The sequence below is a fragment of the Carassius gibelio genome, chromosome A13, assembly GCF_023724105.1.
Source record: "Carassius gibelio isolate Cgi1373 ecotype wild population from Czech Republic chromosome A13, carGib1.2-hapl.c, whole genome shotgun sequence".
Classification (NCBI taxonomy): Eukaryota; Metazoa; Chordata; class Actinopteri; order Cypriniformes; family Cyprinidae; genus Carassius; species Carassius gibelio.
Genome location: NC_068383.1, coordinates 17,362,553 through 17,388,552, shown reverse-complemented (window position 1 = coordinate 17,388,552; position 26,000 = coordinate 17,362,553). Strand labels below are relative to the sequence as shown.

General features: G+C 38.7%; 3 protein-coding genes across 6 annotated transcripts; 1 reads left to right on the top strand and 2 right to left on the bottom strand.

Moving 5' to 3' along the window:
- Window positions 1-336: 336 nt before the first annotated feature.
- LOC128026635 (leucine-rich repeat and immunoglobulin-like domain-containing nogo receptor-interacting protein 2) lies at window positions 337-14,025 on the bottom strand. 2 transcript variants are annotated; one of them, XM_052613883.1, is made up of 2 exons: window positions 13,301-14,025; window positions 337-2,957 (listed from the first exon to the last, which is right to left on the bottom strand). In XM_052613883.1, exon 2 carries the CDS (start codon window positions 2,949-2,951, stop codon window positions 1,128-1,130), a length of 1,824 nt encoding a protein of 607 aa, XP_052469843.1. In that variant the 5' UTR covers window positions 2,952-2,957; window positions 13,301-14,025; the 3' UTR covers window positions 337-1,127. The 2 variants fall into 2 exon arrangements, with proteins under 2 accessions (XP_052469843.1, XP_052469844.1); XM_052613884.1 differs by lacking the exon at window positions 13,301-14,025 and adding an exon at window positions 12,637-12,954.
- A 5,743-nt stretch (window positions 14,026-19,768) lies between these two features.
- Window positions 19,769-23,210, bottom strand: LOC128026350 (eukaryotic translation initiation factor 4E-1A). 3 transcript variants are annotated; one of them, XM_052613392.1, is made up of 7 exons: window positions 23,078-23,210; window positions 22,183-22,286; window positions 21,965-22,060; window positions 21,789-21,852; window positions 21,089-21,202; window positions 20,842-20,981; window positions 19,769-20,759 (listed from the first exon to the last, which is right to left on the bottom strand). In XM_052613392.1, exons 1-7 carry the CDS (start codon window positions 23,093-23,095, stop codon window positions 20,645-20,647), a joined length of 651 nt encoding a protein of 216 aa, XP_052469352.1. In that variant the 5' UTR covers window positions 23,096-23,210; the 3' UTR covers window positions 19,769-20,644. The 3 variants fall into 3 exon arrangements, with proteins under 3 accessions (XP_052469352.1, XP_052469353.1, XP_052469351.1); XM_052613393.1 differs by having other exon boundaries at window positions 22,183-22,262; window positions 23,078-23,138; XM_052613391.1 differs by having other exon boundaries at window positions 22,183-22,298; window positions 23,078-23,132.
- Window positions 23,211-24,073: 863 nt separating this feature from the next.
- Window positions 24,074-25,937, top strand: LOC128026351 (uncharacterized protein FAM241A). Its single transcript, XM_052613394.1, has 2 exons — window positions 24,074-24,314; window positions 24,654-25,937. The coding sequence occupies exons 1-2, from the start codon at window positions 24,186-24,188 to the stop codon at window positions 24,945-24,947; spliced, it is 423 nt and encodes a 140-aa protein (XP_052469354.1). The 5' UTR covers window positions 24,074-24,185; the 3' UTR covers window positions 24,948-25,937.
- Window positions 25,938-26,000: the final 63 nt, after the last annotated feature.

The following is a 26,000-nucleotide window of genomic DNA, read 5'->3' as shown; positions in this document are numbered from 1 at the left end:
TGTGAAATGTCAAGTTCAGATTACCAAAAGCACTGAGCTTTTCTATTTTACATTTTTATATGCCTGTTGCTAAGCAACCACAGCAAAATCCATCCCATAATTGAAATTATTGGAAAATTTAGCTACAGAAATATCCTGCATGCAAAATTGGGTGACATTTCACCATAAAGAGATGAAGTCATAGCTATGCAAAAATAAATAAATAAATGCATAAATAAATATAAGAAGCACCAACAGCAGTAAGGCTAACAAGGTGTAGATTCATTTCTATTTGCCATGTCTTGTGCCACAGGGGACACTTGAGACAGGCAATCGTATCTGTGATGACAGTAACACTTATCAAGCTGTACAATTTATATTTATTTTCTTCTGAAAATATAACCAGATATTTAGTATGTAAAACCATTTGAGCAGCATTTGACAGAACATAAGAAAAGAAAATAACATTTCCACACAGTTCAACAGACTTCCACTGAGTCACAAATACAGCCCCTGGAACCCACCATGTCAAACGGCTTCTTGCATTTTAACATCTTTACAACAAAATGGCAGGAAACTCTCCGGTTTCCCTGGAGGTTCTGCTAATAAGAGGATGTCCCAAGAGAACAGGAATTCTGAGCAAAACCAAACACTTCACAACACAGCACTGCCGAGGCTTTTTCCAGTAGATAATTTGCTTATTGGGGAAGACAACATTAGTTTTTGCAGCGTTTTGAAAGGTAATTGTAATGTATCTATATATATATATATATATATATATATATATATATATATATATATATATATATATATATATATATATATATATATATATATACACACGTATATACGTATACATATGAGAAATATACCATTCTTTCCCACAAATATGAAATATATACAACAACTCGGACTTCTGCACTGTCCAAATAATGCTTTCTACAGACAAAGCATCGCAGAAGATGCACATTATATAGTTTGCCGTTTTTCTTTTTCTTTCTTTTTGTCATTGGGATACCACATATACAATCTCATGTTTAAATACATCCTTTTCATCTTTTGCAGCACATCTACCCAAAGACTCACAAAGTCCAACAAACACACATACGCAACCATGCAACCCATGAATTCCTCGGCAGTATAAAAATTTAGATCATCTTCATGTTGACTCTTCTGGGCCCACTTGTTTCTGTAAGTTCTGAGTTTGCACCTTTCCGCTTTCGTGGGACATATTGGATGTCCACGCCACCTCTGTGCTTTCCTTTGCCACGGCTCCATGCAAACAACAACAAGAAACAGAACAAGACGACACCCAGGAAGCTGAGGCAGCCCATTGCTGTGGAGACCAGGATGGTGGTGAAGTCCAGAACCACCCTGATGGTGTACTCCTCTGTGCCATTAATTAGGGAACTGTTGTAGTCAGAGTCAAAAAGAAAGCTGCGGTTGGTGTAAAGGGCTCTGTCCCTGATTCCCAAGCTTTTAATAGCAAGCGTGACAGAGAGAGTGGCATTGCCTGCTGGGTTTGATGCCACACACACGTACATGCCGCTATCCTGAGACTCTGCCATGCGGAACTCTAGTGACCCATTGGTGTGGACCACCATTCGTCCTGTACTCTTTGTGGTAATGTGTCGCCTATGCGGTGTAAGCCATGACACAGAGGGAGGTGGAGCCCCCTCTGCACTACAATATAGCCAAGCTCTCTGTCCCTCTTCCACCTGTGCCGGGTAAGTTGCCATGGAGACAACCCTGGGTTTGGTGCAGATAACGTAACGAGAGATTTGAGATTCCACCAGGTAGCCAAGAGGCTTCCCAGCCAAGGGTGCAGGAGCACTACATTCAGGTTGAACATCGCCGTACAGCAAAGGTGGAGTCCTCTCCAGGATCCAGCGTAGACGACAGTCGCACACTAATGGGTTCTGGCCAATTAGAAGAGTCTGCAGGGCCTCAGAAGCAGGAAAAACACTTCTCTCCAGCGTGGAGAGACGGTTGTAGCAAAGGTCAAGAAGGCGGAGCGAGGTGGCTCCTTGCAAGGCTTGAGGTTCCACACTGAGCAGGTTAGACTGTCGCACACGTACAACCTCCAGCCGCTCCATTCCTCGCAACCACCCTGCTGGCAGGACACGTATACGGCTGTAAGACAGGTTGAGATGAGTTAGATACGGCAGCTGTGTCACCACTGGTACGGACGTCAAGTTGGTGTGGGTAATGGACAGTGTGCTGAGGTTCAGCCCCTGCAAAGCAGAGGTCGGAAACCCTTCTAACAATGGCCAACGGTCCACTTCCAGATGTTTCAGGCGTGGTAGACCCTTGAAGGCATGTGCCTGAAGCTCTTCTATGCCTAAGTCCCTCATCCGCAGGCTGGTTAGACCATGGAGATGCGCAAGAGCATGTGTGGGCACTGTGCTCAAGTTGCATCGTTGCAGCGTCAGAGAGCGCAGGGATGCCAGGCCACTGAAGGCCCGTGGGGCGATGAACACTAGCTCATTATCACTCAACTCTAGTACCCTCAGCCTCCGCTGCTCCTCAAAACCATAGTCCAGCAGAATAACAAGACGGTTTTGACTGACATCCAGCAGGGTAAGCTCGCTGAGGCCAGCCAGCGCTCCGCGCGGCAGCAGAGTCAGTTGGTTGCTGCGCAGTCGGAGCGAGCGTAGCCGCGGCTGAGCGCGGAAGCTGCCAGGTTCAACAGATGACAACAAGTTGTTGCTGAGGTCCAGCTCCTCCAGCAACAGCAGTGAGGAGAAGTTCTGTGGCGTCACAATGCGCAGCCGGTTTTTACTGAGGTCCAATGCCCTTGTCTCTATAGGGATGCCTTCAGGCACCTGTGCTAACCGCCTGCGATGGCATGACACAGAACGCGTGGGCACAGAGCACTCACAGCGGGCAGGGCAGGCGTGGGCGGGGCACTGAAACAGGAGGAGTGGCAGAAGGGAGAGCCCCAGAGCACAAGAGAACGCAGAGAACAGCATGGCCACCTACAGAGAAAAAACAGAGACAGAGAAATATGATATACAGTAGTTGAGAGAGATGGCTGCATGGTTAGCAAAGTAATGCAAACATGCAAAACGCTGTTTTCTATAGGTTTCTATATACTCTGAGACTATAGGTCATTGCACAAAACAGGTCATTCTACAAGATCATTTTAAATTAAAATTATAGGCTTTGGTATCCACCTTATTTTTAAACACGGAAGTAAGTAATAAATAAAAGCAATTATCTTTGCAAGTGAACGCAAAAGTTTTGTGAGGATTTCAGTTAACATACACATTTTTCTCTTTTCTTGGTTGAGAACAATTGACATAGTGACACAATCTTTTATAATATACATAGATGAAAATCTAAAAAATATTTTAAATTTTTTTTGTTTACAAATATGTTAGACAGTAAAGTATATATACAGCATGACCCCTATAATGCACATCATGTCCTTTTTTCCATCCCAATTTCCCAACACCTCCTCCGTGCAAGACCTCTCCTGATTCTAGCTGATAGGAACCCTGTGGTGCATCGATCGTCTCTTTCTCTGTCTCTGTCTCTCACACACACACACACACACACACACACACACACAGAACCTGCTTTCAGAAAGACATCTCCAAACATGCCATAACCATGGAAACCCCATGCTCCCTTGGTGCAAGTCCTGCTTTGCCAATCAAAATCAATAATGGAGGAAAGCAAAAGGCAGGCATTCCACAGGTCTGTTAGACTCGGATCACAAATGTGTACTTTAGATTAGATACGAGGACTGACTTTATGTCTGTCTAAATGTTTTATGTTTATTGAGATGAGGGAGAGTACACAGATGATAAAATAGGCATACGATATCAAATCAGAAAAAGGCACAACAATATTAGAACCAAAAAGGGGATTTTTATTTAATTGTGTATTTTTATATAATGACAATTTAGCTTGGGTACTTACTATCTTATCTATTATTATCTATTTATTGAATTTCCTACCAACATGAAATGGGTTTAATACACCCCTTATTTCAGACAATATGAAAATTGAACAGACAGCACCACAGATAAGAATCAACGGCAGGGGAGCTTTTACATTTTTACATTTTGTGTGAGAATGCATCATTTAAACCTGCATCTAAACTACCGCCATTTAGTCTTGTATTTAAAAATGAATGCCTCCATAGTAAAAGCTGAAGTTGGATTTAGAATGGATAATTACATTTTACAACATCCCCAGACCAATCCAGCAGCTCTGATTATAAAAACCTCTATCCAGTATGTTTCTCACTTTTGGGATGTTTTTTTTTTATATTTCAATTAAACACTCACTTTGACACACTGTTGCATACTGAAAGATGATGCATTTCTCATTATAATGAAAGAGACATGAGTGTAGTAATTGCATTGAAAACAGAATTGTCAAAGAGCATTATTTGGGGAAAGGTTACATGCACAAATTCTCAATTAATTATTAATAGAATAGATTTATAAAGGCATCTGTTTCCATTATTGCTCGAAAATGACCATAAAGAGAAATGGTCATAATCTTGGGCTGAAAAATGGGGCAGTGAACTGGTAAGCCACCATGGAGGCTCTCATAACCGATATAGCTGCAGATTGACCTGCATGCACGGAATAAACCTTGTGCCTAGCTTTCTTCTGATGTATAATTTAGACATAAGGCTTCACTACAGCAATAATAATCTACGGTGCAATTTTACAACATTTTTCCATACTTGTTTATAGAAACCTAATGTTTAATCACATCTAAAAATCTACCTAATGCATTGAGACTTCACAGTTAAATACAGGAATTTGTTAAAATCGCCAAGACAAAAGTCAAGGTGCAAATTCTTTAAAAGTCTATTTCACCTCACACTGGCCTAAATGAACCCGCATGAGGAGCACAGGTTGCTTCATTCGAATGTTGATTAATAAGAGCCTTCCTTTCAAATCAATATCAATGTATGCACAAAATATGTTGCCACATATGCACTGCTTTTCAAGGAGTGCGACTGCAAACGTCCTTGCTTGTTCAAGAAAAGCATTTCTCAACCTTGACCGCGCTCAGGTTCATTCACAGCTCCATCAGGTGTGTCGCGATGCAACACGTCAAATGTTTGCCTGCCAGCGTGAGTGTCAGAATGAAGACGGAGGACGTGTCTGGGTGGAACATCAGGGGGCAGCGCTAAGCCTGTGGTTCATTACGGGGAGCAGCTCACTGACAGGAGAAGTTGATTAAGTTTTAATGAGTTAATAATTCAATTCATCGCAGCCGAACTCATGACAGTATCAGCAGCAGGGGAGAGCATGGCCATTGATGTAATTGTTGGTAAAGGTACCTGGATCAGAGATGCATTTCGAAGGCAAAGTTTATCAATTAATCATTATAAAGTCCTCTTTCTGGGAATGGAGATAAGCCATTATTCGAGAGAATATGTTGTCAACTGCGTTGAGCAGATTCTTTGTAGATTTTCCCAAAATCTTTATCTCACAAAAGCAATCTGTCGCTCTTTCTTCAACCCACAGATAAGGCAGCCGAGCTTTACCACGCTGAGTGATCATCACTTACACATAGGGAACAAATTCTGAAATCCTTAAACTATCAGAAAAATTGGTACCAAGTTTGTCATCTTTCAGAAGGTACTAATAGTCTATGTACCATTTAGCTACTAATATGCACCCTTTAGGGGTAAATCAGGTAAAAAGGTGTACCTTTAAAAGGGTACCGCCCAAGTGACAGCTTTTGTATCTTTTTCCCGAGAGTGTGAGATATGAGATATGAGATATCAAATAACCTTCTCTGTCCCCCTTCTAGCATATCAAAGTAAAGATCAGAGCATTTCCTCATACATTGCAGGTGAGCTGTGGAAAACAATCCGGTGTCTGTCTCACTGGTCCACATCAGCGTCTCGCTTCTACAGACAGCGATTGTGAAGCCTGCGGTTTCTCTTACTTTGAGGACATTCTGCAGATTAACTTCGTCCAATTTTAGTTTATCTAATTTTAGTCTCATCCATTTTTCAGTGAGTGAAACCACCACAGCCATTGAGAGCGCAGTGTCCCATCTCCCACCGGGTGCGTGTGTCTGAGCGTTGAGACCGAATGGGAAAAAGCTCAAGTTTGGTGTTGGGACTGTTTGTGAAAGCCGAATCAAACATGCATATGTAAATCTATCATCTTGCAAACGGTAGAGAGCGCATACGTGCTGACCTTGATCCTTCGGGGTCTTCGGATCTCATGTTTAATTCAGCACTACAGCGCAAGCTTGAACTACATCTGGTGATCATTTCATACAGAGGTGTCTAAATGTAGGTGCCACGGGCTGTGTGTGTTCCCAGCGTGTCGCTTTCAGAAAGCATGCTGTAGGCCTTGTATCTCTACGATGCTCTGATCCAGCCCAGTGGAGCTCTATTGACTCCTGCTATTGATCTCTGCGTTATTAAACATTCACTTCTTCACACGTCTCTCACATTGCACAAGACTGAAACCCCTCTGCACCCATGGCAACCGAGCCGTCAGTCAAACCCTTATCTCTGAATGTTTTATATCCCTGGAGCTCAGGTGAGAATCCACTGAATACTTTAATAATACCCAAATGATTTTGCCAGAGTGCTTGGCTACACTCATTTGAGTTTCTGTGCTATTAGGATGGCCGTTTCCCCCATGAGAAGGAAGTATGGAGGAATACAGTATTTCCTGCATGTTTGCATGCTGTCAGCTTCTTAGTATAAATGTGTGTTTATGTGTGTATGTGTGTTTGTGTACATGTGTGTGTGGCTGTCTCGCTGGTGGCGCTGATGCGATGTGTTTATGTTTAACGGACATTCAGTACACATTCAGTAGGGTGTCTGGGCTCAGCTGCTGATGCCTTAATTTAGGGTGCATTTGTCAAGCTGTCAGCATTTGTTCTTCAAATGACAGTATTTTAACTTGGACACTAATAAGTGTAAAATACAAACACGTAAATGTTTATACACGCAATGATCATTTGTAGCTCAATATTTACTCAGTATTTGCCATTTTAAGATAAATAGCCCTGTCCACTTGGTTGATTAGCAGAAGTATTCCCCTTTTTTTTATAAAATTGTAATCAGTATAATACTATATGTACAATATAGTAATAATCTAAAGATAATTGTAATAAAGTAATATATTATTTTAGACTATTGAGTAAGTTTACAAGAAAATACTATTCAAGTTTTTCTAGTAAAAATTGTTTCTACACAAATTTTTGGAGTGTGTGTATATATGTACACACACACACACAAATAAACAATTTTTACTCAGAAATTGCAAAAAGTAACTGAATTAAATGTACAAATTTGAATAATTAAATGTCTTTGAAAACGGTTCATTTTATGAAATGTAAGAATAAATATTTAATAAATATAATTTATTTTGATTATGATATAATGTATACTGTATAAACATTATATGGCTATTGGTTAGCCTGCTTTCAAGATATTGTTTCAAAATTCATCAACTTTTTTTTGTTATGAAAATACATAATAGATCAAAACACATAATAATGTTTTTTTTTCACATAATGTCAAACACCCAAATAGATCTACATGTACACACCATAAAGTCTTCACTGTCACAAATGTTCAGCAGGAGAATTAGTTCTGATTACTCTATCCACCTTGTCCTTAACAGCTTATAATCTCTAAACTATCAGAAAATAAAAATACAATGTATGTCTTGAAGAGAGACGCTTAAAACGCCCTCAGAGGGAACAGATATTATGTAAGGGAAGAGAAAACCAAAAAAAAAAAAAAAGATAATAATAATCCAAACTTGTAGTAACAGCTGGTAAAAAGAATATAAGAGGTAATTTGAAAAACAATGAGACAAAGAAATCAGGCATACTGATTCATCTTTCCACCTGTGCGCCTGGGTAATAACATTAATGTGTGTGCAGTCACGTTTATTTGTCCAACAGGTTTTCTCCCCCCGTTGGCATTTGTCTGTGTGTGTGCTCATCACGCCATACTGTGTACTAGTGGAAGCATCATTTATGCTTTCTTGTTGATTTCTCTTCTGCATACACAATATTCTGAGTGTACACAAACAAATACACACAAAAACACAAAGGGATACGAGAGATGGAGAAAAGGCGAGATTTGATGAGCCGACTGCCTCCAGACATTGCTTCTGCAATGCTAATTAACCCTGCAGGCAACATCTACCACCAAGACACTAACCCTTAAACATGAACACACACATCCTCCCACACACAGGACCTCAATTCTAAGCACGTATGAAAGTTTTACTTAGGTGCTGCGTAGCTTTTTCCTTTCTCTCTTTTTATTATTTTATAATTATTCTCCTTCTAATCTAAAAGGTAATCTAATCACTTAATAATTATGCATAATTATTTTCAATCACAACAGAGAGCTACACTTTACATTTCATGCAGAAAATGTGTGCGGTTTTTACTCATGCAAAAGCCACTGCTTTGATAGCATGGCATTCTGGGCGGTTGCTATGGTGTTGCTAGGAAATGTGTGGTTGCTAGGTGTTTGCACCCTGCCCCATGTCATAACTCAAGACCCATGATATGTTCATGGGATTTTTCAACAGTAAAAAATACTTTTGACGGTATTTCCTTTTTGTTAAAAAATGACACTTATTGGGGTTAAAATAAACTTCTTTTTCTTGTTTTTTTATTTGTTCATTTCCATACATGATTTGTCTGTTCTAAAAAAAATCATTTAACAGATTCTGTAATGTGAAACTATTAGAAAATAACAATACTAGGTAAATAATATAATAATTTAAAAAAAAGTTCAAAACACCCTCAGAGAGAACACCGATATTATGTAAGGCATGAGAAAATAGTTGACACAGAAGAAAAAAAGAATCCACAGATATAAAAACAGAAGCTGGTGATATAGGAATTAAGAAAAGGTCATTTAGAAAGAGGGATGTGCAAAATTGTGTTTAATTTGAATTGAACTAGCCATACCCCAAAGAAAGTTTGGAAGTGAAAAAAATGGAAGTGAAATATATATATATAAAAAAAAGCAAATACCACCACCTGGTATAAGTTGACAAATACAAAACATCTTCTTCGTGAGGATTTTGGTGGTGTTCACACTCATGAAGACATTTTCCTCTTGGAGGTGAGACTGAGCATCTATCCTTGCTTGGCATATTCAGGGAACGGAATCAAGATTATGTCAGCTGCTCTAAGAACCTGTGCTTTCAGGAAAGTATGTTTCTGATTCCATAGGGTGCATTACCATTATACAACCAGCTCTGGCGTAAAATCTTGGCCCTTGGATGGATAATGATGGATAATGTGCAACAACCACTGCCACCAACAAAATGCATGAGTTGATCCACATACAAGTGGAAAAAACAAACACATATTCCCCTAAAAATATCATTGTTTCACCAAGTCTGTTTTCTAAATAACCATAACATGCTTAATGGAAGGCACTGGTCAAGCAATTTAAAATAAGTGGAGTGATACACTAAGTGAAATCACTTTGGCAATGGCTGCACAAGTGTCACAGCAACTTGACAGAACTGCCAAAATCTCACATACAGACATGACTGACACAGCCACACATCCATCCACATGCATATTTAGTTTGTTGCCTGATATATGCTAATGCATGCACATAATGCAGATTACTGAGATAGTTATCAGGATTTCAGCTCTTTGAGAGCTGTTTGCCCCCAAACAAGCAAACAAGTGAGCTGGAGGAGCAAATATATGACCTCATTCTCCCATGCAGCATTGTGTTAAGCAACAACAGTCAAAGAAACAAATATATTAACAAAAACAGCAAGAATTTTCCTAGCAGTCCATGGCACCGAGGATGTGAACAGCATGCAGATGTAAGGATGAACCACAGAGAATCCTTGTTAGAGTTCATTCAGACACAAATACGCTGGAACTGGCCACTCTTGGATATGAAAAAAAAATCCTTTCTTTAGAAATAGTGAAGAAAGGAGTTAATCAAAAAACTATATTAAAAGATGACTCATAGCATCAACGGAGGGAATAAATTTAGGAAAAAAGGAATTTCTGCTAGTGTGCTGTCTCCGCTCAGGAAGCTCCTGGAGGCCATCAGGGCCAGAGGAGTTGAAGCAGAGAAACAGGCACTTTGAAAGGAAGCCTAATTAAAAAAGCAAAAACACTTGCTTAGTCAGACAGGATTCAGAGCAGGAACTTTTTTCTTCATGTCATACTTATGACAGTATAATGAATCCATCTAATTATGAATATTAGTTGGTTTAGCATGTTCTCTGTGAGGCTTAGACGCTCTCATAAAATTACTGTCCCAGCAAAATATACAGTGATAAAATCTCCGGTGAGACAGGTTGCAAATATTTAGGTCAGCTGGCCCTGTGCTGTAATATTTGATGAAAGAAACTCAAATTAGCCCAATCTTGTATCTTAATATCTAATCTCGTTCCACTCAAACAAAGCATTTGTAATCATTCCAATCCAACCACATTCCAGGTTTTCCCGTTTTCCATCTTCACTTTAAGGTTAGAAAAACCCCTAGTGGGGAAACCAGGGAAACAATAATATATGGTTTCCAACGATATTTTAACAGATTCCATTTCATTCTGACTGCTACTTGTCTATTCACAGTGTTTAATATGTGGTGCTGGTGAATACATGCAACTGCATTATGCTTGTACTGGACTGATTGTGGAGTGACAGAGAACACAGACTTAAAAAACTCCAGGTAAAATCGGATTCACTTCAGTAAATATGCTGCATGTCCTCCCCACATGCACTTGGCATATACTGCAGATTGTTAACACTAGCCTGTCTAATTTGTAACCCTGTTGGCATCCTTCAAAATTCCTTAATGAAGCCAGCTAAACTGTCAGACTTATTAAGCTTGGCTCTGGAGAAACAGATTTGTGATTTATAAATCCCCAGGGGAAGTAGGGTTTATATTACTTGCCACTAGTTCTCATTTACTTCAGTGTCTTAGTACATCTGTGCTAGTTTGCTGTGGCTAAGCTGCGTTTCACTACAGGGAGAGGTGCGTATTATTCTGCATCTAGAAACGCCTTTCCTCTTAGTTTGCTGTTTGTAGCTAGTTGGCTATTTACTTGTTTGCAACCATGCTGTAACACAACAAACACAGTCGTGTCCTGTCTGAGCCTGCCAAGACTATGGGGAAGTGAACTGCTTTTAATCGAAAAATCAAAGCGATTGACTAGGATTAGGATAAATGGTGAAACAATTAAAGCAAAACAGTAAACCAGCTCAAGACCAAACCTCCGTTTAGCCCATGTAAACTATAGCAAATAAGCAGTGCAAAAATAAAAACCCAATAAACTGTCAAATAAAAAAGTAAAATAAGAAAGATCAAAGAAAATAAATACACTCATTATTAACCACATCTACTAACTAAATCTAGATCTAATAACCATTGCTTCATGCGGCACTATATTTTCAGTGGCACTCTCTTTGTTGCCACTTTCTAAATTGCCACTCTGGCTTTATTCCTGATTCATATCTTTTGCATCCTACTGAAGAGGAATTAAAAAAAAAAAAACTATATATGCACATTCTTATAAGTCACTTATGGCAAGACACAGTGTACAAAAAGTATACAAGAAAAAATGTATTCATGTTAATGTAAATGCATTCCTGCATGCCTTTTGAAAGCATTTTAAACAGTAGCAGAATGTTATGTCTTCAGAGTTTACTTATAAAACTGACTTAATTCACCGAGCAATCATTTAAAAGTCCATTCATTTGTGAATTCAAAAGCATTTGTGAATTTCTGTAAAAGCAGTCTGGAGGCTTTCCTTTCTTGAAATATGTCAGCACAAATCTAGGAAAACCAGTTTACTTTGCTTAAAAAAAAAGAAAAAATTCATAACATCAGAAGCAGACCTGTTGGTGTAGCTTATGAGAAGAATAAAGAAGAGATTAAACCTATTAAACACTGTGAAATTTGTGCTACGTTTGTTACATAATAATTACATGGTAATTACTGTGTAATATACCACATTAGAGAACATTTCTCCTAGAGCCTGATTAGGAGCTAAAACATTAAAGAGGTGGAACACATTTTTTTCTGAATGTAAAGAATTGCTGTTTCTCTGGGGGGTGATGAGACGCTGTGATTTAATCGGGTCGAACATAAAGGATAATACATCAGCAGATGCTAGGGTGTAGACAGCAACATGATCGTAGGGTCAATTATAATTTCCTTCCTTATGTGGAATATAAGCCTATTAAAACTTTTCCTCAAAACAACACCAATTCACACTTTCAAAAATAGCATGTACTCAGATGTCCAGTTACAGCCTACGCACTCATTGATAGATGTACTAATTCACAGCAAGTTCAGAAAGTTACATTAACAATTTTTTTTTAAAAAGGAAACAGATTACCCAATGTTCCCTGCATCATTCCTACAATACAACAGAAGCTCACCTCGCTATACACATAAATAGCCTCGTATCAATTTGCCCGGTCCATTTTCTCAATCCCTCTTTTTTTCCCCTCTTCCTTCAGCCCCTAATGGATGTGAAAATGGAATTGCATATCCTGGAGATCCGCTGAGTTTGTTTTGTCTTAATGTGATTTAAATCAAATAATCGTGCTCTTGCCACATGTGACGACACACTTTGATGAGATGAAAATGCAAATGGGTGAATCACACCCTGACACACTATTTCCTTTTAAGTTACTTACTTATTCAGTCAGTCAAAAGCTCTGCGTGTCTTTTCTGAAGGCAGGTCTTCTTATTGTGTCTGACAGCCCCAAACCTGTCCTTCTCCACCCCCTGAAATCCACACTTTTCGCTCTTTACCTATGAACAGCATCCATCACTGTCCGGAGCCCTTCTAGTCTATCAGAGCGTGAGATCGGAAGCGTTGAAGGCAGAATCGCAGTGGCTGCCGTCTGCCGAAGGAGCTCCGCTACGACCGAGCGTATTAACCACACCTGACCGTCCGTCACAGACAAAGTGAACTAGTGACACACTTACGTGCACCGCGCTGATGAAATATCGCAGTGATGTCTCCCTCACTCCTGTGTCTCTCTCTTTTTCCCACCTCTCCACTAAAGCGCAGCAGGAGCGGGCTGTGAAAATTTGCAGCAGGTCTCGATGAAACCCCTGGCAGAATACATCACCACTTTCCTCTTTATGAGTCACAATACACACACATACACACCTCTGATCCGTTCTCACCTGCCATATGCTGAGCAACTCAAACAAGCACACACTTTAAAGCACCTTCTTTTACCTTCAGCTCCATGCACTACAGTTTAAATAGTCTTCACTCTATCACAAACACACACACACACACCTCATGCCAAAGGTAGGCTTATGTGCTCAATGCGTGCTGCTGGTTACCTGTGGCTGCTGTTCTAGATGCCATAAGGATCAGCGTCTGAGTGATCAGCGTCTGAGTGATCAGCTAAGAGGAAGAGGGAACAGCCAGGACTCTGTCTCCACGACAACGCCCGGCAGATGCCACACCTCCAGTTCAGGCTCCTCGAGAACAATAAGTGTTTATCGCCACCCTCCCTCTCTCTCTCTTTCCTTCTCCATCCACCACTTCCCGCTGTAAAGCCGCGCTCACACGGAGAGAGTGATGCGCCTGTGTGTGACGTCTTCCCAAAAGCAGGGATTCTGCATGTGTGTCTGTTAGACTGAGTTCCACCAAGGGATTAGGCACTTTTCATCTTCATGACGCACACTAGAAAGAGAGAGAGAGAGAGAGAGAGAGAGAGAGAGGGCGAAAGAGACTGGAGATGGGTCGTCATGGAGATTTTCACCCATGAAGGGAATGTAGGGTGAATGACATGAGATAGAGATAGAAAGAAAGAAGAGGCGTTAGGTGAAGCTCTACGACACACTTCTGATTCAGTTTGGCATTTAAAAATAAACGATCATGCTAAAAAAAAGAGACTGGTGCTGATTTGCATGCACATATCCTTGCTATCTCCTGAGACCTACTCGTGTAACCGGCTAGCCCTTGGGGAGGCCCTTCTACTTCTCTATCGTGCATCTGACTTAACGCTCCAGCCTTCAGATTAAAATAGCTGCAGCCAAATGCCTTAAACCCGCCACCTTTTCTAAGATTACAAAGCACTCGCTTGTCCAGCAACGTGAGCTTTAATATGAAACCCTGCTGAGGGGACAAAGCGAGGGCAGACTTCCTGATGGTACTTTAGGTAACACAAAATGCCATGTCTAATTCCTATTAACATGGTGTAGATGGCAATCTGTCGTTGGGAGTACGACAGACTCTTCATTCTACATACTAAACTAAGGTTGCTACTGCCAGTAATTGTGCACAATGTAGAGGGTGTTATAATTAAGCCACTCCCCATCAGGTTTAAGCCTCGCTAACAAGAAAATAATTGACGGAAGAGGGTGTCAGCCATACAGATGAAGCCTTTGATGTATATGATCTGATAGTAACAAGTTAGTCGACGGTATCTGGGCCGTCAATGTATGCAGCATATGCTGTAGCGAATGCCAAATGTGTTTTCAAAGGTGCAGCTGTAATTGTAGCGCTCTATCATCTGATTCTGTCATGCTGATCTGATATCAAAGAAATGAAAGCTTACTGTGACTGCACATTCCAGGAGCAGGAATCCCACACATGCAAAGCCAGATACACCCAGAGACAATTATAGTAAAGCTTGGGCAGGCTAGACTTCACCACATTACTGTAATGCAAAGAAAATCACATTCTGTTTCTGTTTGCTCTTTTGCTTTTAGGTGTCCGTAAAAGCATTCGCTTCTTAACATACAAACACATGTGTAGTAACAATAAAATATTATGTTCACAATGGAACTTAATCCAGAGTCACTCCTCTTTTGACTGCTTAATCTTTTTCTGCACACATTAAATTAGGTTATTTATGAGAGGGACAATTGCATTCTAAGATAAAAAAAAATTAACAAATACTGAAAATACTGGTACTACAACCACGTTGAATTTAAACCTCAGTGCTGTGTACGGAACTGAACTGAACAACTAGTTGTTAATGCAGAAGTGCTTCTCTCTCTTTTGGACACTTGACAGCTCGTCGATGTGGGTCTTCCTTCACTCTGAACACTGCTGGCAAATTACATTGAATGAGGTACGTGTCTTGACTTATTCCCAAATTTTGACAACCACTTGTTTCTCTCTACAAGCCCTGTGGTCCAATGGTTATCCATTACTGTCCAAAGTGAGAATGCTATATAAAAAGAGCAGCTAAATGAAAAGAAAAGCTTCTTGATGCCTCTGGTTGCTAACATTACTTCACTCACAAATAGACAAATAAGATAATCTGTTAGCAAACTTGCATGTTTATTGTTTACACCCAGATGATTCAGGAGCGACTCCTGTAGTCTGTACACACTTGAATTGAACATTTGCAGCTGCATTCACTCCCAAAACTTTTTTAGCTATACATAATGCCTTCTGGTTGAACCAGGTTAATGAACATTTGAACAGTAGGCAAGTGTTTCGGAAACCTGTTCGAAAACAACAACAAAAACAATTTTTTCCCATTCCAATCTTACATACATACTGTTTCCAATTCGGTTTCGTTCTGCTTGTGGTGCAGAAATGACGTCATCTATCATGCGCCCAAATAAACATGAGTGAATTCACAAGTAAAAAGGCTTGATGCACTGAACTGACAACATTGAAAGAGACTTTCTTTATGAATAAGACAATGAAACATTCTAAAGTTAAATTTAAAAACAACACATTTAATTATGCAGGAGACGCTTTGATGTTTCTTTGCATGTTTGATCAATTCAGTCGTCTTTGTTTGAAAGCCACAAACCGAGACGCAGAGACACAATGGCTCACTTTGATGTAGAAAAAAAGAAATGAGATGCATTCATTAATTTCTCTTCACACATCTGCCGTGCAAAAAGAAGCACCAGTGATAATCGTGCAGCACTGTGTGTCAGAGTTTAAGTGTGAACGGAACACATTTCCTCAACTCTCACACACACTCCATATGTAGCTGTTCACTGGCCAGTCGGTTGCTATGGGAAACCATCAGAGCACATCAAAACGGGTCCTCGAGGGACTCCTGCCACGAGCAATCCTATCCACTGAAACACACTTAACAGTGTGTGTGACAGACTGCCGTTTCCCAGATGTGGACAATTCGGTTTCTCACCCCTTGCCTCATAAAAGAAACAGAAACTCATCTATCAGCAGTCTAATAATGGCCAGGAAAGCAGTTAGGGGTCATGCTGTGCTTGGATATTGAGCGAGACATTTTAGAAAATGGAATAATTATTGGGCAGTACAAATATAAACCTAAAGAACAAGGCAATTAGATTTATAAAATAGGGATTTATAAATAGGGATAGCATTTATACCTGAACATGGCATACTGATTTCAGAGAGTACTGTGTTAAAAGGAAAGAAAAAGACGTGACGTGTGGCCAAGTATGGTGATCAGTACTCAAAATTTGGGCTTTGCATTTCACCCATCCAAGTGCACACACACAGCAGTGAGTAGTAAACAAAGACACACACTTTAAACACACATGGAGCAGTAATAATAATAAAAAAAATTATGTATGCATAACATTATAAAATGTATTTTACAGTTGTTAATTTGATCAGACAAGTATATCGAACAAAAACATCAGATTCCTCAAACAAACAGAGAAGTCATGTGACCTCCGTGGCCATGATATAGACATGAGAACTTGTGACTAATTGGCAGAGATAAAGTGAAGGTTAAGTCTCCATCTTGTGGCCATTAATCATAATATTCATAATAATATTCAAATCTCACAATCTCCCCTCCCTAATGCTCTTCAAGTATATTACTTTCCCATTTAGGTTATTGGCAGAGAGTATGAAATAAGTGTGGCGATAAACACTTATTGTTCTCGAGGAGCCTGAAATGTATGTACAGTCTATAAAATATAAATATATATATATATAAATACACACTGGCAGGCAAAAATCCATCCAAAACTATTTTCAAATGTATTAATAATTATTTTGCTTGCATCTTTTTGAGTTCATATTAATTTACATTAGCTAAAGTGCAGTAAAGCTAGACAAATTGCTAATTACCATACCAAAGATATACACTTTTGCCTATATATTCCACTAAAAATCTTGACCGTCATTGAAAAGTTGAAAATAATAATATATTAAGGAGACGATACTTGGTAAAAAGCTGAAAGTCAGATTGTCACGTTGATAATATACTGTATATTATCTCTCCATGCTTACTTATATCACTGCCATCCACTTGTTGCAAAAATGAAAATATTTGTCAAAAACACCAATCCACATACCAGGATTGTTGCAACAATGCTTTCATGCTCTCTGGTAGCTAAAGGCAAGTACAAGCATGTAAAGTAATAAGACATGACTAGCATAAGAGCATCCTGCCTAGTGAAGAACCATTTATACTATGGTATTCAGAGTTCAGATGGGGTATAATGCCAAAGATATGCCAAGTGGCACTTTTCCTATTTAGAGAGGTTGTATAATACCCTCACTGCCCATCTTACTCTCATCTCAGTTTAGAGGTCTGACTTTTATTAGCCTTTCCTTCCAATGAGTCCACCATTTTTAAAGACCACACTCTCATCTCAGATTATGAATCTATGCACACATAACAAATATTCACACTATATGCAAAACAGACATCTAAATTAAGATTTCAGCAGTGCGTATCTCCATCTGCCCGAGACCGGTAATTGGTGAACAAACTGCGTGCCCCTCATTAGTTTTGTGAGGGTCACTAAGACTGACTCAAGGGTCTCTTATTAGAGATTCTAGAGGTGTGAAGTGAGGAAGCTCAAACAGCACCGAGACTGGCATCTCATTATCCTGATGCCCAGTACCACATAAACAACCTGAGGACATCAAAATGATATTAAAGACTATTGACTTCTACGTGCATCTCTTTTTGCCACTATTAGTGACTCTGCATCAGCCATTAAATAAGCCAGAATACTCTTTTATGGCTAAATGAGATTTGTAGTTGTCAAATGTGATTGTCTACGTCCCTCACACACTGTTTGTTTAACTATTAAAGCATCTGTCCATCCATTGATCCAAGTATGTTGAAACAGCATTGATCCCATTAAGGCACAGTAAAGATATGAAACATTAAAAGCATCTTGCTGTAATACAACAGAACATGCCGGGAACACTTTAAAATAAGGTTTAATTTGCTAACATGAACTAACAATACTTCTGCAGCATTTATTACAACACAAACCCATCGCAATTCATAACGATTTTATGTTTTGGTGAATTGGTGGCTATAACTTGTACATTTTTATACAATCTGTTGATGGTGATGGTTAGGTTATGCGATTCACATAATACTAATTCATTACGTTTCTCAATGAGATTGGGTTGCTTATTAATCTTAATAGTGATTTCAACATGAATGGATTTTTTTTTTTAAATCATAACATTGTGTACTGTCGACCAACATGAACAAAGAGCAACTTTATTTTTATTAACTTACATTAACAAAGATTAATACATGTTGTATGTATGTCTTACATGTTAGCTATAATGCATTAACCTCATTACTTGCTTACAAATGAGACCTTATAGTGTTATCAAATGAATCAATCAGTTAAAAGTGAAGAAAATGAATGCACACAATATGCACACACACTAATGGTTGAAAATGCACTACAATTGTAAACATGCTTCACTAAAAAAAAAAAAATCTAGATTAAGACAGATAAGTGAACCATCAAGGGAAAAGATCATGTTTTAGCAGTATGTTTAAATTGTCTTTATGCTCAAGACAGAGTTGAGCTTAAATATTTTCTAATTAAGACTTAAGACATCAGTAACACTTCCTGGCAAGGTTGTCCTTGTTAGAAGGAATAACAATATTTAAAATGGCGAATGTTATGGTCAAATTGGGGTTTTCAAAATTTTCAGTCAATACTTTTATTTAGCAAGATCAACACTGACAGTGAAGACATTTATAATGTTATTTAAAAGATTTATATTTCAAATAAATAGTGTTCTTTTGAACTTTACAACTTATTTGTCAATGAATCCTGAAAAAATATCATGATTTCCTCAAAAACTGCAACATTGATAAAAAGAGATGTTTCTTGGGAACCAAATATATTAAAATTACATCAAAATATATTAACATAGAATAGTTACTTTAAATGGTAATAATATTTCCAGCTTTACTGTATTTTTTTGTTTAAATAAATGCAGCCTGGTTGAGCATAAGAGACTTCCTACAAAAACATTTGAATAAAAAGGCCTGTATTGATCACCTGTCCTTGAGATGAATAGAAAATCTCAGTTTTGAACACTGGTTTGATTCTGAACAAAGTCCTCAATAATAAATCATTATTTATTTTTTCTATGTGCTTGCAGTAACCCTTCGTCCTTGCTCTAGCAGCCAGTATCAGGTGACATTCTGGTGCAAAATAGCACAGCACTGTTTAAAGTCTACTGCAGGAACACTTTAACTTATTCTGAGCTCTGTGAATTCAGTTACATAGACACTGATATTGAATCTTACATTTCTTAAAATGTGTAAAGTTCACAAAAAACTGAAATAGATGTCATACCCAAGGGTCTACAAAACGTTGAGTATGTCAAATGGCACAAATGGCAGAAAAACTCCAGATTCTACTTAAAAAAATGCAGATACATTATCTTTGTTAATAATGTGCTTTTTTGTTCTTTATCTCCTCAGTCAAGATATTTAGGCCACCTCTTTGATCTACCATGGTGAGGTTTTATGTTCTGAATAATTAATTGTAAAATGTCTTGCAACACTATGGTGATGAATACTGAGATGCCTTTCCCCTTTTTCAGTGAAAAAAACAATTGAATCAACATGAATCTATTTTATTTTCAGGGCCTATTTAATAATACTGCTATCTCATTGAAGAGCCAACTCAAGGCAATGACATCCAGACAAGCACAATTCATCTGTTACAGCACTGAAAAACCCCCCACAGTTTACTATTCTAACAAGGAATGTAAACTTATGATGCATCAAAGATTCACAATATAAAAACATTTATCTTGAATTGCAAACCCCCAAATTTTATCAAGTTAATGCTTAAAAGACGTAACGCAGCTCTATGAAGATCAGCTTGATTACATGCACTCACTGGCCAAATAGCATCTCAATGAAATGTTGATGATTAATCTAAATAAATTAAAATGTTTATGTTCATTAGGCACTGAAGCAGCAAAGCTACTGGATAAAAGAACACACACATTTCCTTTCCTCTGCCATCAAATAAATTGACAATTTCCTCCAAAAAAACTACTAGAAAAAAAAAAGTAATACTTTACAAACTCTGAACAAGACTCGCCAGGGGTAAACACTCATTAAGCGCATGCTTTTTTTTCTCAGGAAACTGTGTAGTAGTGTGTGAAAGTTTAGTGTTAAAGCATGAACATGTGTATTGTAGCAATGATACAGAAGTTATACTTATAAAATGTGTGTGAACGTAACAAGCAGCGAGGGTTCTGCTATTTTCAAATTTTGTTTGTGCTGCAAACATCATTGGTTGCCCAAGTTGACATCTAGGAGTGTGTTTGTGAAGGGCTTTTTGGAAAAGTGTACTTGCAGGGGGGTTTCATGGCAGTTTAGTCCAGCCTGTTTTTTTCTTGCTTTGGTTTTAAGAGGCAGAGAAATAGACAGAATAGAGAGAGAGAGAGAGAGAGAGAGAGAAGACTCAGGCCCTTGAAGATATTCAGACCACAAACTTGTTCTTAGTGGTGGAGCCACTCTTAGTGGCCGTGTCAGCATGAGACTGGTAGCCAATGGTCATATTCATAGGGATGCCTAATCGTTCCTTGTACACCCTCCTGTCAAACAAACACAATCACACAATGCACCAGGCTGAGTATGTTATCGTTCACTTGTAGCATGAACGCACAAACGTCTCACCCTATGTGCGTTATAGCCTCTCTGTTCTCGTAGTCAGTTGTCCAGACGGAGATTTTGTCTCCTTTAGTTCGGATGTTGACAACAGCCCCGCACACATCATCGCTGTAGTCGTCAAAGGCCTCACCGATGAGGCACAGCAGCTGTAGGTAAGACACAGGTGAACGTTAGAGACTCAGGGCCACAGAAGCACATGAATTACTTGCGTGTATGTTGAGGGGGCGTTCAGTGACTAACTCCGAACTCTTACAGTTTCCAACCAGAAGCGGTCCAGGTCATACTTCCTCTGCTGCTTGTTGAGAGTCATGAGCCAGCGGCCTCCTCTCTTATTCCTCTCATCCTCCCACATAGGCTCAATACCATCCTGCAACCCCAAGCACAAAGTAATCTGAAGAATCTCGCACATTACCTCTAAAAAGCAGCAGGCAACAGCAAACAAGCAGAAATAAACGGACGATAAAGAAATAGAAATACACAAACGTTATGTTTTACAAACACTACGCTTTTGGCAACTGTTCCTTCACAGCGCTCTGTCCTCTTTTGTAGCTCAAACAGTAAAGCATGCCTCTAGCATAGCCAAGTTCATGGGTTCGAATCCTAGTGAAAGAACTTATTAAATATGTATCCCGAATGCAATGCAAGTCAACTGAATAAAAGCCACTATGAATCTAAAGTTTGTAAAATAGTCGTGCATACAGCAATTTTGGGATTTTTTTTTCTAAAATGAGTCTGTCTTACATTAGAAATGTAATTTCTATTTGATCTTATCTGATAATATGGCAAACTGCAACAGATGCTACAGCAATGTTTTGGTGCAGCTTTGCAAAGAGCCAATTAGTTCGCGAAGTCCCTGTAATGTGTGTTTATTGGGTAAAATTTCACAGCACTTTATTGAGATGAAGTATTTGGATAAATAGATTAAATTCACAGCCGTTATGATAGGAGCCTACCTTGAAAAGTGAGTAGTCACATCCTGACATCAAGTTACTGGAGAGCTGAATGTGGTTATAAAGCCTAGAAAGAATAGGTTCGTGAACTCAAGTTGACTAGTCAACCAAATTTGGGGGAGGGTGGGGGCAGTGTTGTAATATATGCATATCTCTTGGAAACAGAAAATCAGCCTTACGCCCAGAAATCCTCGACTGTGTCGAATTTGGAGATCAGTCTCAGATTAGCCTGCCATGTTTTGCTCTTGTCATTTTTGAAGAACCATAAAGACCATCTTCATGGAAAAAAAATAGAAACAACTTCTAAAGAAACTAAAAAACTACATTTAGAAGCTAGCACATAATATGAAAACAAGTCCATTCATCCCTTAAAACAAGGTGCATTCATTCACTCGACCTGTTCTGTAAGGGGTGTTTGATGTAGCTCTCAGGGCTGACAATCTCCCGATTCGTCTCTTCCGAGTTCTCCTCTTCACTCTTACAAGAAACTGAGTTTAATTCCTGCACAGGAACCTTTAAAAGATTAGTTTAAACCTAATACATCCAAGTTGACATCACAGCAGCCAGTATAAAGACACATTGCTGACAGATGAGAAAGACTGTAGGCGATATCGCTTTATTGTCCTCGTTTATTTAAATTAACACAAGCATCCAGAACAGCTGGGACCAGTGCAATACCTGATAACGTTAGTTAAATGTGATTGTATTGTATCTGATGTTAGTCTGAAGACTACAGTCACTGTTCGTTTCGCTTAACTTGAACCAAACCTGGGCTTTGTGTTAACAGTCATTAATTTTTATGAGCGCGAGGGACTTTTGTGTGAGGAGTTTACAAATGTACATACAAATGTATACGCTTAAAATTTATTTGACGTGTCAATCTGGAATTTGATCGCAGATTGTAACAGCTGTGAATACACTACACTTCACTTCACTTTCCTGGTTGCTGTCTTAGTTTTTGACAGCTGTGCTGTGACGGGCACGCTTTGCTCCTGAAAGACAGTTAAACAAGATTAAAAAGTGACTGATTGCATATAGGGTAGTGGTGACGAACGGACATCTGGAAAAGTAATTAAGTGCCCTGTGCGACTTGAACAAGCCTTGGCAACTTTCAGCCAAAGTTGTTGCCCCACTCATTCAAACATGACGAAAAACGGTTTAAAAGTTTACAGAGGACGATATTTAAACGTGATTTTGTGCATAAATTGTCGTATGAATGTATTGGTAAGGGCAGTAGGTCTGTAGCGCAGATCTGAAGTGTAAAACAATTTTTGAGAAGTTTATTGACTCACCGGCTCCGCCGTCGCCATTTTACGTGAGAGTGAGTGACTTCAGAGCCACCCTCTGATTGGCTGAAACCGTGCTGAGTGCGAATCAGCACGAGAAGCATAGCAGAGATGATTCGAACACGATTCCGATACGGACGATCCATGAATCATTCTTTTGAATCTTAATAATGAATTAGAACCAGTTCATGAACCGTCACGATTCTCAGTTCTCAAATCACCGACTCTTTTAAACAATATTAACCAAATATTTTTTTTTTTTATCTAATATAATTGAATCACAGATTGTATCTACAAAAAGACGGTTTAATATAATTCTATAAAAATTGGATTTACATTAACGTACAATATATAATTTCGATTTTATAAAAATGAACTTAACTATAAAAAATGTATCCAAGTGATGTATATTAATTTTAGTACTGCTTAATGTAAATACAAATTATTTTTATGTTTTCTTTATAAGGACTTCCATAAAGTCAACTGAATACAATTATAATATACACATAAACAGTAATAAACGGGTATAAGAAACGTTATATGAATTTACTGGATTGTTTGGGGCATGCCAGACCGAAATGTGACGGTCTGTGGATAAGACATAAAAGGGCAGCTGAATCGTTTTGACTGGTTCTTTGGAACGAACTGTTCGAAAGAACCGATTCGGAGAAATGACGGCCTCCAAATATTGTCTACGTAGGTGGCTCATTTGGTTTTGACACACAGCCGTGCACTTCAATAACTCTATATATTTCCAGTTCATATTTACAAATGAATAATAATACCATGAAGCAGGCTAAAAAAATTAAATCTTGTAAAAAAGAAAGACGATTATTTTGTTTATAGCTGCATTTATCAACTATTCGTAATAGAAATACATAGTTCTATGTTTATGTAGGTTATAATAAACATATTACAATAATTCCAACTATTTTGGATGATTCTTTTATTATTATTATTATTATTATTTTGACCGCAATGTGACTCATGACGTCAAATACCATGTACATTCTGGTTGCAGCCACGACCGGAAGTATCGCCAGCAGCAGCCATCTGGTTGTCAGCCCTTCGGCCCTGTCTCAGGTCAGCAGTGATCATTTAGTTTTTTTTAGATATGTCAAGAACTAATCGGATCGTAAAGGACTCGGAGGTTGGCCATCGTGATGTGTTGTGTGGTGCGCGAGATCAAAGCGGGTGTCCGTGCCAGCGTGAGGCTGCTGTCAGACACGCGCACAGCGAGCAGGTAACAGGGGTCAGATCTGATCCAGCTCTACCAAACATTCAGCTCTAATATTTGTTTTATCTAATATTTAAATATAATAACTAAAAAATAGAGTAGCATGGGTGTATTTGGGGCCATTTCCTTTCACTTTTTGCTCGGAAACGATATCTTTGTGCCTCAGTATCTCTTTTTAGCTTACTTTAGCTAAATAATGAATCCCAAGTGTACCAACCTGTTTTTTTTTTTTTTTGCCTATATTTAGCATAAGCACATACAAACACATAAAGTATTTGCACTTTCTGTTTTGTATTACTTAAAAAAGCATTGTGTAATCAAGTCTGACTCAGTTTTTGCTCTCAGAATGATTTTAGGGGAAGAGAAAGACCACATAGTCATTCTGTAGCCGAGCCACAGACTGCAGCAGAACCGGCACCAGAGGCTGCTTTGGTGGACGACTGCGAGAAGCTGGGCACACTTTTCGGGGAGCTCAATAAGTGTTTGCGGGGCATTGGTTTCACCCAGCTCTACTTCGGAGAGAAGATCGTCGAGCCCGTAGTCGTGCTGGTGTTCTGGATGCTGCTCTGGTTCCTGGGTGTCCAAGCCCTCGGTCTCGTGGGAACTCTGTGCATTGTTATCATTTATATCCAGAAATAATAGATGTGAAGCTGGACAGACACATGAAGGTTCATTTGCCACTCACAGCCGGTGCCAGTGAAAGATAGGAGAGACTCCTTTCTATGAAAGATGAGCTATGTGAATGTCAATTGTAAGTTTGACCTTGTCCCTATAGTTGGGTCTGTGTCATTAGCCTTCTTTTTATGTGGGTATGTACAAGAGGGTGAGTAAATGAAGATAATCAGAGGATTTACTTTAAGTACTTGAATGATTCCTGCAGTCTAATGTGAACTGTGTATTAGCTGTGAAAGGTACTTGTGAAAAGCATGCTTCCTTTCAATATTTGCATTGAAACAATGGTGCATATTGATATGCAGTCTATCAAAGGACAAACAGCATTTATATAACCAGATTCTAGTTACAGTAGTACATATCAGTTATACTGTAATTGCCGTTGTTGAATGTATTGCTTTTATTCGCCCAGGTGTCCGTCCTGCAATTGCACTAGAGGGCAACCTTCCTAGTTTTCCCCTAAACATGTCTTGGGAAATATAACAGGGAATAATAATCATTCTGTGTTCAAACTTGAATGTGTTTATACTACTGCATGTGAATGGTTTGGGGCTGTTGGGATAACTTTGGGTCGCCTCTGAAAGTATGAATGAAATAAAATGCTCCTATAGTCTTAGCAGAGGAAGAAACTATTAAAATCAAACCTTTTATGATGAAAGTTCTATATTATGCACTGTAAATTCGTATTTGGTATTTTTATGAGTTGATTTGACTGTAATCTGCCCATGTTGCCTGTTCTTTTCATATATTCATGTTGCAATATCAGTATAAAAAAAAATCAAAAGGGTAATTTCATTCAGGGAAATATTTAGTATGCAAATTTTGCTACAGTAGAATGTTGAATGACCTATATTCAGGATCAGGAGTATGAAAAGGTCTGTTTTTATTGTACTTTAAGCGGTTTCTTTATGAATTATTACATGTAAAAAGTTATTGAATAAACTCTTAACTTTTTAAGCAAGGTTAAGCTGCTCTTTATGTAACTGTGAAGATCTTTGCAAGATGACCACTTCATTTTCA